Source organism: Haliotis asinina, chromosome 5 (genome assembly GCF_037392515.1).
Source record: "Haliotis asinina isolate JCU_RB_2024 chromosome 5, JCU_Hal_asi_v2, whole genome shotgun sequence".
Taxonomy (NCBI): domain Eukaryota; kingdom Metazoa; phylum Mollusca; class Gastropoda; order Lepetellida; family Haliotidae; genus Haliotis; species Haliotis asinina.
In genome coordinates this window covers 13,457,655-13,474,282 of record NC_090284.1, presented here as the reverse complement: position 1 = coordinate 13,474,282, position 16,628 = coordinate 13,457,655, and the positions used below count along the sequence as shown (strand labels likewise).

General features: G+C 38.8%; 1 protein-coding gene across 1 annotated transcript in view; it reads left to right on the top strand.

The window, feature by feature from the left end:
* Window positions 1–16,628, top strand: part of LOC137283392 (calcium uniporter protein, mitochondrial-like) — a 106,443-nt gene that overhangs the window by 72,156 nt on the left and 17,659 nt on the right. The window contains exon 4 of the mRNA XM_067814857.1: window positions 6,917–7,021. Coding sequence (XP_067670958.1) covers window positions 6,917–7,021 — 105 coding nt within the window. The remainder of the gene's footprint in view (window positions 1–6,916; window positions 7,022–16,628) is intronic.

The following is a 16,628-nucleotide window of genomic DNA, read 5'->3' as shown; positions in this document are numbered from 1 at the left end:
ATAATATATGACTACTGCTCCTGAGTACATAATATTCCAAGAAAATTCATAAAGCCAGAACTTATGTTGGTCTGACTCAGTGTTTACATTGCATGGACTGGTTCACACTTCAAGCAAGCTAGCACAGAAAATAATCTATTTAGTTCCTTGATGCTTTGATGACATGTCCTTTTCAAAGCTCATGGCCCTGTTTAACCAGTGCTTACTGAATGAATCAACATTCAAATCATATGCTGTCTGTCCCTTTCTGTATGATCCTTGAGTACGAATGTCAGACTACCGATGGAGGAGATATGTATTCCCTTTGTCTCATGTACTGAACAGGGGCATGACTAATCGGTGACACCCAACCAAAGCTAGTGGCACAGCAAGTCCTTGCTGTTCACTACAGAGTTGTGACTGTATCTATTCCTGATGCATCCTTGCTATCTCCAAGGTATACGTTCAGATAAATCTCAGCTCTACCCAGAATGCATCTATGGCTTGGCCCGATGAGTTTATTACCTCCCTTGGCTGGCTTTTTATCCAATCAGGTGTCTATGTTGGGAAGTTGAGCGTATCAATCACTTCTGCTTTTTAAATTATTTAACCGATTTAAATGATGCAGAGGTAAAGAGAGGTAATGAAGGCACCCAGGGTAGATGCATCCTGGAAATAGTGGAGATTTATAGGAATGTATACCCTGGAGATATCAAGAATGTTCCCGATGACACTTTTGATATGTTGCCTCTGTGGCCTAACAGATAGAGTGTCTGGGGTAGTCTAGTGTTTTAAGTGTTCATTCGTGTTGCCGAAGTTGAAGGTTCAATTCCCCACATAGATACTGTATGTGAGGTCCAATTGTGGTTTCCCTTGCCATGATATTGCTGAAATATTGATAAAAGCTTCGTATGATTAAACGTACTCACTCAAACAATCCATTTGAACCATGGTCAAGATTTTTCACTCCAAGACTGAAAATATTTTATGCCTTGATAGTTTATAATATAATCCAAATCCTTCACAGTTATTCCTGAGCACCCTACCTGTCAGCGTCATCTCAATGATGTGACCCCCATTTATTGATGCAGATACCGCAACAAGTGTGTCCGCTTTAAGCCGTCATGTCAATTTGTGTCAAATTCATTAGGAGTATCCTGAGGTATGTGACAGAAATTATCTCAAATGCGTACGGCAAATTATCTAAGTTGTACAGTATGGGCACATTGGCTCGATGGTATGGTTCCTTTCTATGATCGATGTCCCCATCTCTATTCATGACACATCGATACTGCAACCAATACTGATGATTTGCTTGGGAAAACTAATTTCCTTGGCCTCTCATCCTTTAGGAGATAGCTTGCTTTGGTCCCTTAAAGGGTCTTTAAATGGTCGTAAACTTGTTCTGTTTAAGCCCCCATCTGATTAGACAGCTGCTGTAGAGAAACATCTTTGTTAGATTTTGTTAAAACCTAGTCTCCTTTGGTCTTGCACAACTTTGTCAATGAATACATGTCAGTGCCTAATGTTTAAAGTGCCAGTGCTGCTAAGCAAGCACAATTTCCAAAATGTAAAACAACTGCAAAAAGCTTTCTTGATGTGGACAAGTTATCAGCGCCCATGTTCCACTGGAACAATTGACTCTGCAAACCTCCCAAGAAATACTGAGAAATACTTTATCACCTAGTTAGGGGACTTTAAGTGGAAATCATTTCTAGAAATGGTCATCTTGGGAAAATGTTTACAACAAATGAGGTGGGAAATGATTTTCCAATTTATTTGGCTCTCTTGTTGCAGCGACTGAAGCATTGAAATAGGTATCACCAAGTTTTTATGTGCTCCTGGCATGTGTTGCCCTCTGTTTTGTGTTGCTGGTTCATGGGTTCTGATTAATACAGTATATATATTGATCTGACAGTTCTAGTGGGATACCTTGGGGAAGACTTGGATTTATCTTCCTAAGGTAAAATAACATTTAAAGTTCAAGCAAGATTGAATTAATTTGATATGGAGGCTTGTGTTTAATTTTTAAATTTTTTTTCTAGTTCAAATTTTATTTCTAAATTCCTGCTCCAGTCAAGGGAGTGTTTCAAACTTAATCATGTTGGTGATATGCCCCTGAACTTTTAATAGGGAATGTGAATAATGGTGATCTTCAAGGACCAATAATTTGAAAATGATGTGTTTCTTGTTGTATGAATAGTGGGAATATCCACTCAAGATATATGCATTATGGTGAAACGGCAGAACATGAGGATTTAACAGCATCTGTATGTAATCATTATGTGACTCCAAAACCGCTTTTACATGCACACATTTACTTCCAGGAGTATGTTTTCACATGTAAGTAAACTTACTTACGGTAAGTAAATTGACTTTCACATACGACTTTATTCTCATAAGTATTTATACTCCTGAAGTAAGATTACTCCAGGGTGCTCTGGAGGTAAAGTAAAGGTATATTTACTCCTGGAGTAAAATACTCCAGGATCAAATTGACCATAAATGACACTTTTATCAGTAATTCAGCTGATAAGAAACATGACTCAAAGGCTTCTGTCCCAGAATCACATGTCACCTTGCTTGGATAGTTGTTGAGGACCACAGTTGCATATATTTATATAAAGGGTGACCTGTAGATGATTCAGTTGTGTAGTGACACATGGCTTCAAGTATTATCTCTGCTCGTCTGCAATACATTCAGTTTTCTTCACTTTTTAGACCAAAATGAATTTGTTTCAGCAGGCAATCAAAAACTGCTTCTTTTCCGCTATTAACTTAATCAATTTATGTCAACACAATCCTTACACAGTCTCTAAAGCTTACAATGAATATGGTGGGGTGTGAAACTTTTGAGAATTCATATAACCCATTTGGAACTCCTGGGCCAAATGGTTAAGAAATAGCTAAGACTGGTTGTGTTGACAATGGTTTGGCTCGGAGACTTGTGTGTCAGCTTGCCCTGTGGCTTTGGATGTTGGTGATGGTCTCCGTTAATGGTTTGTGTGGTCTAGACTCTATTATTTACAGACCACCATGGCACTGCTGTTTTACACAAAATTCAGCCACTTTCAATTCACTGCTGGTCGTAATTATCTAAAATGAAGACGTAGAAGCTTACTTTCAAAGACAGCTCAGTTTTGGGAAGTACAGAAAAAATAAAGGAGAATATTTTTCTAGCTTGTTTCTTTGTTGTTGGAGAGAACAAGTGTTAAGCCAGTTGCAAACCTGCAAACGTAGTCAGTACTAATAACAGCCAGCACACTGTTAAGTCCTTTGCCGACCAGTCAAAATATCCTTGAGTTGAAAATAGATTTGGGTTGTACTGCCTTAGCTGCAGGTGTGTCGAGGTCATTTCATTTACATTCATGATTTTTTTTCAGAGGTGATTTAACTTGGTTTTACTTCTCCCTAGTTTCAGTTTGTATTGAGACTTATCCTTTTAGTGTGCCCCTAAATCCTGCTTTACAGGTTTCTGCACTCCATGGTTTAATTAGATTTTTCATTTGTGTTCAATGGATTTCATTAATTTGTTTTTTCCCCGCCAAGTTGGATCAGTTCGGCTGGACCTCCACAGTTCTGTCCTTCTGCTGAGATGGAATTTTCTTTCTGGTACATGTAAAGTACTTGCTTCATAAGAAAACTTAGTCAAGTATTCACAGTATGTAAGTGTCATTCTGAGTAGTTCATGGACTTGTTTTCAAGAAATGAAAAAAATATTATTGAAATTTATTTTGGCTCATTTGCCTCATCTGTAGTCCTTAATTCTTTACTTGATGAAGCTTGATAAGGCAAATTCAGAAAATGGGCCATTTGAGTTGATAGTGTTATTAGCATGGCTGTTGCACTACAACACACAGATAAGCCCTTGCCAGTCCTCATGGGTCCTTAGCACCATCACTAATGTAGCTGAAACACCTAAATGTTCCAAATGCTTATTGACTAAGTACTTATTTCATGTCATTAGCCTGATATTCTGCACAGTTTCATTAACCTTGCCATCTTGAAATGGAGCTGATCACACTGTCCCTCGGAGTATCATCTGTGTTTCAATACAATGATGATGTCCATGAACATGATTACATGGTTTCCGTGAATGGAAGACAAGTCTGCTGAAAACATTCTTCACTTGCTTATCACTTTGCGCCAGATGAGTCTGTCACTATCTCAGCCTCATGGAAGACTGTTGTTGAGCAGATTGTAGGTTTCCTTCCCAGATGGCTGATTAGACAACTTACACTGCAGTGACAAATGTAAATTTATATTCCTCACTGGAAATTATTGTGGCACAGAAAATTTGATCTGCCCTGCATTTACTTTATCAAGGAGGTTCGCATCTACAACATGCATCTGGGCAGAGAAGGTCCAATTATCTTAAAGCTTACCAGTTGGCGCCTCCATAGAAGCCTGTGATTGTGGGTTTGAATCCCTCACTCGATTCTTCAACTACATATCCACATTCTAGGGTTACAGGGTCAGTGGGGTAGATGAGTGGCTAAAGCATTTGCTCATCTTACCAAAGACCTGAGTTCGATTCCCAACATAGGTTCAGTGTGTGAAGCCCATTTTCTAGTGTCTCTCAGGATGTTGCTGGAATATTGCTAAAAGCGGCATGAAATTCACTCACTTGCTCTTGGGTTTCATCATAGTGGTAAATGCCTGAAATCTCTATTCCTTCAGGCCTACCTGTGGTGCCGTCACCTAATTGGGATTCTTTTTAAAGTGACATTCAACAAAATTCACCAACATTCAGCACATCATTGCTTTCCTTAGTTGAGTTGCTGTGGTTTAACTGAAATAACGTCCAGAGAGGCATTAACACACTTACTCACTCTTCTACACATAGACATTATTCTTCAGGACCGCCATTATCTTGATTACATTGTCCGAGTGCAGGGCCTCACCAGTTGATTGCTCACCAAGGAGGGTTAATGCCATTTAGCAATAAGTAAACGTTCCTCACCTGTCAGATTGGCTGTCATGGAGTAGTGGCCAACATCTCTTGAAAACCTAGAACCCCAGTCAGTTGGTCATCTGATCAATTTTACCTTTGAGACTCTTTACTGAGCAAAGTGACCAATATATCTAAAAGCTGAATGAGGTCGGCTCTGTGAAGTTATCACAGTCTCCATCTCTCTAGGGTAAATATTGCCACATGAATGGTTGATGTCTTTGTAATAACATTGGTCAATCTTTGCCCGAGTTTGCTTAGTTTGTGGGGCGGATTTGTGTAGTCTGTGTTCTTATGATCACAGATTGCTGAACTGATTAGATGGACAACAGCAAATGTTCAGTTTTGTAGACTCATGTCCTTGGCAGGAAGGACTTCCTGATTGATGTTTGGTGACTTGATGATTTCAAGAGGAGTTATCTAACCAACTCAGCTCCGTTTGATCAAATCTTATGTGACATGATTAAGTTGAAAAATCACTTGGAGCATGCATCAAATATTTCACAGCTTTAAAGAAGTGTTTAAGGCCATAAAGATCCATCATTGCTGATAGATGATGCATAATATGGCATCAAGAAAATCTTTGCTGAGTCAGCGTATTTTCTGAAGCCCATTTGTTTCATTCAGACAGGTCCATACACGTTAAAATGCAGATGTATTTTTTGGCTTATGAGTGCACAAAGCAAAAAATAAAGACGTGATGTACAACAGTATGATTGTTTCGATAGGTCTACACAAGTTTTTTTTCTGTCATGTAATTAAGACTCGTGACATGAAGGAATGTAGCATCTGTACTAGATAATGTTATTGGCTCCCTCTGAGCAGAATGCTGCTGTTGGAAAGATAATGCAAAATGAAATGCATGAGGACAGTATGTATTCTATCAAATAACCTTATCATTGGCCAGAATCAAGTTAGTTAGTAAGTAAGTTAGTTACAAGTTAGTCATATGTTGGCAATATCTTAGCCAAGAACAAATTATACATACAAGTTTTAGGAAAGTAATTACCCTTATATACAGGACCTTTTTCAAAGTTTGCTCCTCCTGTATTTCAAAAGTTAAAATAGTAATGGAGCATTTTAAAATACAGAGCTCAGTTATTTGGAGATGAGCTTAGAATGACCAGCCCTGTGTTGGATATTTTTACATGTTTAAAAGCAAATGTCCCATGTGAAGAAATAGACTGATGTTATTTATTTCTTCCTCTTCTTCCATAAATTTAATGTGAACATGTCTTTATAACACATTTAACCTGTAACAAAACATGTACACTTGTCATTATCACTGAACATCCATCTTAATCAGCTTACATTTTGCATAAGGGCAGTGGGGTTGTCTAATGGTTAAAGCATGCTGAAATATTGCTGGAAGTGGCGGAAAACCGCTCTCACTCACTCACTCACTCACTCACTCACTATTCATAATCTCCTTAACACCAACCATAATCATCTTAACACCTACCCTGTGAACATCCAGGTTAGACTTGATCTTCAGCAACCCCTGGTGGTCAGGTTTGGTTGACACCTGTCATCGGTTTCCCGTGGCACAGTTGATGCTCATGTTGTTGATCATTGGATTGTCTGATCCAGACTTGATTATTTAGACCACTGCCATATAGCTGGAATATTAATCAGTATGGCATTAAACTAACTTCGGTCACTCATCTTAATACCTAACATGATCACCTTAACACCTACCACAATCACCTCAACACCTTACATTGTTACCTTAACACCTATCACAATCACCTCAACACCTTACATGATCACTTTAACACCTACCACAATCACCTCAACACCTATCATGATCACCTTTACACCTTACATGATCACCTCAACACCTTTCTTGATCACTTTAACACCTACCTCAACACCTCGGATGATCACCTTAACACTTCTTGTGAAAGCTTAAAGACATCTGTTGTGAGTATGCTTGTTACATTATTACAGTCAGACAATTTTGACGGCAACTTTTGTTTGTTTCAGATGGCAGTCGAGTGGCGAGGTCTACCACTATTGATATATTGTTACGCTCGGACTTCAAGCTGCTCATCAACGAGGAGCAGTTTACAGTCAGCCCACCAGAAACACGTAAGGATGGAGAGAGTCTGAGTGCATTCTGTGCCACACTTTGTGATTCCAGAATCAATAGCTCTTTATCTACAGATCTGGGTGGTGGCTTCTAGGCGTGATACTAAGGTGTGATCACTACAAGGCCAAGGATAGATGCATGAATCTCATGACATGTGTTGACATTTCGCAGGCATTTAGAAGTTAACTAGTAGCATGTTGCCACACACTAATTATTTTATGTTTGACAGAGTAGACAGCGTTATAGGGGACCAGTTGATGATAGCATTTCCCTGGATTAGTGTGTGAAATAAAGAGGATACTTTGTGTGTCAAGGACTAGGCATTTGTGACCTTCACTCCCAACACTAATAAACCTCTGGTGACGTCATCTCAGCACCGCACCTTAATCTGGAATATAGCTGGAATATTGCCGAGTATGGCTTAAAACTAAACTCACTCACTCCAGTATGATCCTTGAAGACGGGGGTAGGATAGGTGTTCAGCAACCCATGCTTGCTACAAAAGGTGACTATGCCTGTCATAAGAATCAACTAACGGGTTCGGCGGGTCAGACTCGGTGACTTAGTTGACACGTCATTGGTTCCCAGTTGTGCAGATCGATGCTCCTGTTGTTGATCACTGATTTGTCAGGTGTTTACAGCTTCCATGAAATCTATGATAAACCAACAAGTCTAGAAGTGTAATCAAAGAGAATCATGCAGGATTCAAACCCATGGTTGAAGGTGTTTTGCATACCCAGGGGATACAACTCTTCACAACGAATTGCGTTGCCTTAGATGACTGGTCCATGTGATTTGGTGAGGGAAGCATTGATGAAAGTATTGTGTGTAAATGTGTGTTCAATCACCATTTACACACTGAAACATGAATCTGTCAGTAATACCTTCATGATACAAAGATAGGTCTATCTGTGACTTAAAGACCTCAAATGACGTCTGTCTGTGCTTTATGGACCTCGTTTGAGGTCTCTAAATCACAGATAGACCTCATGTGACATATCTTAGTCACAGATAGACTTAATTTGGTGATGTCCAGATCTCACTAACTGGATTTTTGTCAGCAGCAGTCATGCTTTCAGCAGAGAAAACATATAGAAACGGCAAATGATCCAAATTAATCAAATTTTGAGACTTTAATGGACAATTTGACACACTGATCTAAGCATGACTGTTTTTCAAACACTATAAACATTATATATTTGAAGCAGTTTATTTATCAATTTACAAGGTAAAGTTGTTAACAGGGGAGGCTGGGCATTTTATTGTTTCCTCGGGGGTGGGGGTGGGTGTGTGGTGGTTTGTGTGAGTGTGGAGGGGGAGAGGGGGTCAGTGGGTCAGGTATCGTAACCTTTACTTACAAGCCCAGTATGTGGACTGTGATGAGAACCTTGTACTTTGAATTTTGAATAACTTAGATGATTTTGCAGATTATATTTATTATCTTAGGTTTGTTTATGTGGAACATAGACCTCTAGGCTTCCTGATATTGGTTAGCTTTATCTTGTTCTTCCTCAGTGTGCATTAATGTAGGTTGGCCCAAGGTGGCATCTTGTTTGGACCACAACCTTAAACTGACTTTTTGATACTTCTATTGTTAAAAGAAATCGTTATTTTTTTCCAAATCAGTGGCTAAGAAGGACATGTTGGCATTTTATGTTAACTTTAGCGTTGAATGTGACTTCTGGATAATTCTGAATAAGTAACACAATCTGAACTGTCTAATTCTGTTTGAAAGCTCTTTGATCTTTCTTTTAGCCTTGGAAAGAGTAATTATTGCCTTGAGAATCCTGTAAGAAATCAGTGTGTATGTGTCTCTGGATCAGTGTGGACCTGTTATATGGCATGATTAATGCGACACGAACAGACTACACATGATCATTTCCTTGTGTCCCATCAACAGGCCTTTGTCCATGTTTAAAACCTGCACATCAAGACAGTCACACAGTCTCTAATGCAGCAGAATGAGCAGTTGCGGCTTATGTGTGATTTGCTAAATGTAAACTGAAGTGCAGATACGCCTCCTCTGATAACCACAGATCCTCTTAGCTGGAATGGCTCCAACAGAAATGTCATACTGTAAACAGGAGCCACTCACATCTTTTGTTCTGCTCCCTGTTTGTCTGTATCAAATCACTCTTGATCTGATGGCTGCATTTGTGTCATCTGCAAGATTGTGAGAAGGAATTGTGAGATCAGACAATATGCCGATCTGGTGGGTTGCCATAGGAATAGATCTTGCTTGTTATGTTTCAGGAGTATTTTCTCTGGAACAGTTCTGACATTTGAGTCACCATTCTTTGGAATTAGAGACGTTCTGTTTCAAATAGAGACTATCAGAATATTATTGTCTTAGTGAATTAGTTAGGTAGTCAGTTACTAATACGTTTTTTCAAGAAGTGGGTGAATTTCATGACAGTGTTAATTTTCTGTCATTCAGTACAAATTTTTTTCTAAACAGCTTTTAATGTTTTTATGCATATTGAAAAACATGATAGATGTGAAAACTAAAACTGGACACTTTTTTCAGTATATCTCTCATTGTTTTTTTCATTATTTCCATTAAAACATTTAAAATTCTTGTTAATAATTTTTGTTCATGATCTTAAAAGACATTTTACCACCTTCTGTATTCCTGTGTAATTTGACTGAAGTATAGACAACTGAGCATACACAATACTAGATGACTGCTGGTCATTCATTGATCTTGCTTGTTATATAAGTCAATAATTGGTTCATTACAACCGATCAATCATCGAAAATAATTGATTAGTGTCATTTATGAAATTCCTGGTTATTATTATGTAACATAAAGAAAAAAATCATGTAGTTCTTCGGGTTTTTTTTCAATCCTTTAAAGAATGACTATTGTGTTTAGGGGGTCTTGAAGGTAAACAAAATCATGACTTGGAACAAACGTGTGCTCATGAAATGTAACAGTGAAAACCAGCCTTGTGACAAATATTTTTCTATTTTTTTTCAAAACCAGATACAGATCTGTTACGTTTAGAGGTTCATACCCAAGTTTCCAATGAACCTCATTGTAGTGTATGTCATATTACATCATTGATCTGGAAGTTTTTAGGCATGCTTGTGAATGTATTGTCAATGCAGAAAGTGCTCCAGAATTGTTTGTGTTTGATTGTGAGGAATCTTGATGGAATGATTGGCCATTTAGTCATTGTGACCAATCTTCAATTTTTGTAATTAATCCTACCACTACTAGTAATACCAGTGTCGGAATATGTGCCCAGTCAAACATGTTTGACTCATGGCTGTCATGAGGGTATGACGCTTCATGACCTGACTGCCTGGCTCGAGACTGCTGTGTCACATACAGCTCAAGGACATCAGTGTTGATATTGCAGACCATGCAAACATTTGAATGAAAGCCAGACAGAAGATGAGAAATATTTGTGATGAAAACCATAAAATAAATATCAAATATTAGTGAATTATTTATTTACGTTTTCTTGAAAGAATGCAGAATCCATCTTCCAAACCGGATGCTCTATTATTGTCCCTTGGATGATGATTGAACTGGAGAGATGGTCATGTGAATGTAGCGCTTTGCAGATCTTCACTGCATGGAGAGGTGAAATATATGGACTGATCGATGAATATTATGTGTAGTTAGTTGTATTGCCATCTCTTGGTCTGTCTACTTTGCACCATGTGGTTCCTTGGATAGGATATTTCCCCTGGGTTTGCCAGAGGAAGCAGCAGTCTGAAATGGTCATCTACAGGGTACTATTTCAGACTTTGTGTCATTTATGATCAGTTTAGACTAGTGGAGATCCTGGTTAGATTTGACCCTCAGTACTTGTCGTTAAGAGCTGACTAACAGGATCAAGTGGTAAGGCTTGCTGACTTGGACACATGTTGTCATGTCCCAATTGTTTAGATCAATGCATATGCTGTTGATCACTGGAATGTTTGGTCCAGAGTCATCTGTTAACAAAGCACCCCAATATAGCTGGAATATTGCCGAGTATGGCTTAAAACTAAACTCACCCACTCCAGTATGATCCTTGAAGACGGGGGTAGGAGAGTTGTTCAGCAACCCATGCTTGCTATAAAAGGTGACTATGCCTGTCATAAGAATCAACTAACGGGTTCGGGGGGTCAGACTCGGTGACTTAGTTGACACGTCATTGGTTCCCAGTTGTGCAGATCGATGCTCCTGTTGTTGATCACTGATTTGTCAGGTGTTTACAGCTTCCATGAAATCTATGATAAACCAACAAGTCTAGAAATGTAATCAAAGAGAATCATGCAGGATTCAAACCCATGGTTGAAGGTGTTTTGCATACCCAGGGGATGCAACTCTTCACAACGAATTGCGTTGCCTTAGATGACTGGTCCATGTGATTTGGTGAGGGAAGCATTGATGGAAGTATTGTGTGTAAATGTGTGTTCAATCACCATTTACACACTGAAACATGAAGCTACAGGTCAGTACATAATAACCTTCACTGTCACTGTAACCTGCACATTGTAGTGATGTGCCTCCAGCAGCTAGCCAGTCTACCAGAATGCTCTGGTATTTCATGTTGAGTCTGAGATGGGGTTCAGGTGGTTGCACCTTGGCTAATGGTGTACCATTGTACTCTGATTAACAATGGTACACTTATTAATCATTGCACAGTGACTCGTGCCTTCACCTTATCATAGCTGTGTGTTTACATGCTGTGTAACACATAAGGATTATGGCTCACTGTCATGTTAAACAAGATTAACTCCCTGACAGAATTTTATCAGACAAGTTTAGGTAGGGGAAGCGTAGTGGTTAAAGCATTTGCTTGTCACGCAGAGGACCTGGGTTCTATTCCCCATGTAGCTACATGTGAAGCACATTTCTGGTGTCTCTGTTATGATGTTGCTGGAGCATTGCTAAAAGGGGCATAAAACCATACTCACTCATTCACGCACTCACCCGCCCGCCCACTCACTCACTCACTCTGGTCACCCCTGCCATGATATTGCTGGAAAATACCTAAAAGTGGTATAAAACCAAACTCACTCTTTCACTCACTTCAAACAAGAACTCATGTCATTTATACATTCTAAGACCAAAGCCAAGTGGACATTTTAGTACAAATTAACTTTCTCGTGTTTCCATGGAAGAGAACATTGTCTTCTATGAGTGTTGTTAGATGTTTCAGTTGCATGGAGTAACAACCACATGATGGAATGGTCATCAGTCTCATTACTCCCACTGAGCTTTTATGTGTAGTTTGAGAAACATGATAGTCTTTGGGATGTGGACAGCTTCCCTGAATCTCTGTACTTCCTGTGTCAAAGACAGTTGGTCCATATGGAATATATCTCACTTACAAATATTTCATAGGTATGTTACAAAAATACAATAGAAGGTCATCTGTGACAGGAGAAAACAGTGAGTATGAAAGACTGGGTTATGGTTTTATGTTGCTTTTCTCAATATTCCACCAATATCACAGGGGATTACCTCAGAAATGAACCTCGCACATTTTACCCCTGTGTGACACTTTAACCCTCAGACTACCAAAGATGCATGACAACACAGAGTGCCTAACCATCTGCTTTGTAAGATGTGGTAATATTTATAGCATGCACTGATAATATGAAATAGCTCATCACACTCAATATTTCCAGTTAAGAAACATACTAGTTTAGTTGTTTTTTTTCTGAGAATGAGACCCTTGTGAAGATCCTTACTAGAACTGGGCTGCAGTTTGTTCTTAGAGGCAGTGAGGGGATCGGATGGTCAAACTCACTGATTTGGTTCATGCATGTCATTGTATTCTAAATGAATGCCCATAATGTCAATAACCTGATTATGAGGTCCATACTTGTTTACTGGTCCAGACATGATTATTTTAGACAGCTGTAATAGAATTGGAATATTGGTAAGTGGTTGTGTGTATCTATTTCTATATACATCGACAAATTACTGCTTTGATGAAACATCTAGTACTGCAAGTCTGGAGCAGTTAAACCGATACTTCTCTAACTCATTGAAGTGGCCACTTCGAATAAGCCTTGGGTTTATCTTTATGCAAGATCTTTTTGGAGGTGATGTAAATAAAAAGTGGTTGTGATTGCAGCATAGAACAGAACTTTTGAATGTGGTCTTGCAACTTGGTAGTGAAATTACCATGCCAGAAGAGATAGCTTAGCTTTATGTAATGACCAGCTAGTCAGTAAAATGCACAGATTCAAGCATCACGCTCAAATATGTGTCCATTGACCAAAGATTGCACTGCTAAGGCAGTGAAAATTTACATGTGAATCTATGCTTTCTTGCATATATTACAGAAGACATTTGTATGGAATAGATATATTATTGTCTACTAACTCATATTGAAAGCATTTTAGTATCATCAGTATTTAAACCGATACAATGATACCCCAGAGCTGAGATAGTCAACAGAGAACCAGTAGTGAACCATTTAGGTTCTCTCTCGACCCAGAGCTGAGTTACTCAACAAAGGGTGGATGTTTTCAAAGAACCAGTAGTGAACCATTTAGGTTGTCTCTCGACCCAGAGCTGAGATAGTCAACAGAGGGTGGATGTTTTCAGAGAACCAGTAGTGAACCATTTAGGTTGTCTCTCGACCCAGAGCTGAGATAGTCAACAGAGGGTGGATGTTTTCAGAGAACCAGTAGTGAACCATTTAGGTTGTCTCTCGACCCAGAGCTGAAATAGTCAACAGAGGGTGGATGTTTTCAGAGAACCAGTAGTGAACCATTTAGGTTTTGAAAATTCCAACCTTGATGACTAGCTCATCTTTGGGTCGCAAATAGGGTATCTGTTCCAGAACAGCCATTGATATCAGTTGTGTGTCAAGAATACTGGAGTAATGGTGCTTGAAGTAGATAGAAAAACATTCTCTGAGAGAGTATAAATACTGCAATCATATTTGGCAGCTGTGATTGAGATGTCACAGATCTGCAAGGTTCAGAAGTATCTGAAGGAAAATGTATTAACATAGGATTGATTTACACTCAAAGCAGATAGCTGCAAGCCCTTCTGTCCTCTAAGCACTTAAAAGAGGTCACATGAGATAGTTTCCTAAAAAGTCTCTTGTTTTCATGCTCAGGGATTTAATATTGTGATATATATGGTTTATCAATAACTCTGACAACTAATGTTTGTGTTTTTTCTCTTGTTCAGTAATAAACTTCAAGATTTACTGGGTTGAAACAGTATTGGTATGAAATTATGCATTTATGTCTTGCTCGAAATATGTCTGAAACCAGTGTGTTACTGGAATGATATCATTTTCTTTTAACTGGAGGCATTCATTTTGAAGTATTTTTTTGCATTGTTTTAATTTTGGAAAATCTTGACGTGTCAATCTCTGAAACTGTTTGTTCAAGACTTAAGAGCTAAGAGTTTATGCCTCTGCAGTTTTAATGCCAAATTAAGAGGGGTTGTTGAGCTGTTATTGCTGCTGTTCAAGTCATTTTCTTTACCGAGGGTAACTCATGTGGAGGCTGATGGGAGTCAGGCTGATTGAACAGAGAAAATGTATACTCATCAAGTGAATGTCAAGACCAACCAGCTTTTTAACTTGTGACTCTAGTCAGTGTGTCAAGGCCATGACAAAGAAACTAGAGTCCTGTGTCCTGTAACTTCTGATGAGCAGTATATATATTTCATATTCCAAGAAAGTGTTCAGGAATTACATCACATATATTCAACAGTTTCTTCTTCAGATTCATAGGAAAAGACTCTGTGAAATGTGTCATGTGTGGCAAACATGCTGGTGGTCTAACTGTTACTTCTCAGTGGACAGACAGAGTGAAGCCTTTTTCTGGTGTCCTCGCCATGATTTTGTTGGAATATTGCCATTAGCGGCGCAAAATCTCTCTCTCTCTCCTGTCATTCTCTCTGTCTATCTCTCACATTTGAGATGTGTAACAGGATCAGGTGGCCGCATACTTTCAGTCACTTGAATGAATTAGTGATGTCAGTTGTTACATATGTATCAAAAACTTGATTGAATGAAACTTTTTTGTTTACTAACCTCCATTCTACAGCTGAAATGAAACTCTGAAAGTAGCAGAAAAGAAACTTTAGGCTTTCTTCCACAGTTATGAGCTTGATAGACAGAAACATTGAGAAAACACCCTTAATTCATATAAAAATCATTCATAGGAACCTGAAAACTGATTGTTTTTTTTCTATATGATATCAATTACTTTACTTGTAGCAATATAGGATTTATACCCTCACAGAATATTTAGTTTGTGTCCATTACTTGAGTAATTCTTTGACTTAGTGCAAAGTGCCTCCAACTGATTTAATGAAGCAGACTGTTCATTGTCTGACGATGGCTGTTTCTTAGTGTGGAATATCATTATGCTGGCCGTTAGTCCGTGGTAATGTTGTATATGGGACAGCTATAGATCGAGGTGCCATGTCAGTAATGTCTTGGCAATGAATGGTTTATTATGATACCGCTGCACATGGGAAATATTTCACCCTAACTTTCCACTAGATGCAGATTCTTCTAGGGATCTAGCAAACTGTCAGTCATGAACACTGTTTACATATGCCAGCATGTACTTGATTTGCTTGATAGTTGAGAGTGTTTAGCTCTAACAGACTGAGCAAACAGTCCATAGGTTCACACTGAATTCTACCAAAAAGCTCAGGTAGTAAATTCAGATATGTTTGGTGCTAGCAGTTTATTTGTCTCTGAGGCTTACCTTGTATAACTCAGTCAACAGGGTATGAAAATAGTCATGATTCATAAGGTTGTTATCTCTAGGATTTGTATTGGGAAACCTCCTAAATGTTTGAATTGTGATAAGGACGTCTTGGATTTTATGTTAAGCTTCCAACACTGCTTTATTGTCCGCTTTCACAATGCGGAATGGGGGACTATGTACTCAGCATCGTCCGTCCGTTCGTCTGTACATGCATCCCATTTCTTGTTAACACAATATCTTATGAACTGTTGTACCCAATGTCTTTAAGTTTGGTGACAGCCTACGTAGGGGGATTACACAGACACCAGGAGATTTGGTTGACTTTGACCTTATTTTCAAGGTCACCACGACTCTCTGACCACTCTTCAAACTCTTGTTAATGAGATATCTCATGAACTGGTGTACCCAGTGTCTTCAAATTTAGTGACAACCTACATTAGAAAAATGCGCAGACACCAGCCAATTTTGTTGACCTTGACCTTATTTTCAAGGTAACAGCGACTCTTTGACCATTCTTCAAACTCTTGTTAATGCGATACCTCATCAACTGTTGTACTGAATGTCTTTAAATTTGGTGACAACCTACATTGGGGGATTACACAGACACCAGTTGATTTTGTTGACCTTGATTCAAGGTCATCAGGACTCTTTGACCGCTTTAACTCTTGAAAATGTGCTATCTCATGAACTGTTGTACCCAGTGTCTTCAAATTTGCTGACAGCTTACATTGGGGAATTATACAGGCACCGGTGGATTTTGATGACCTTGATCTTATTCCATATGACCATAACACTTTGTTCACTTTTCGAAATTATGTTAACGCAATATTCAATAAATCATTGCAACTAATGTCCTGAATTTTGTCGACAGCCTACGTTAGGTGATTATCCAGACACCAGTCATTT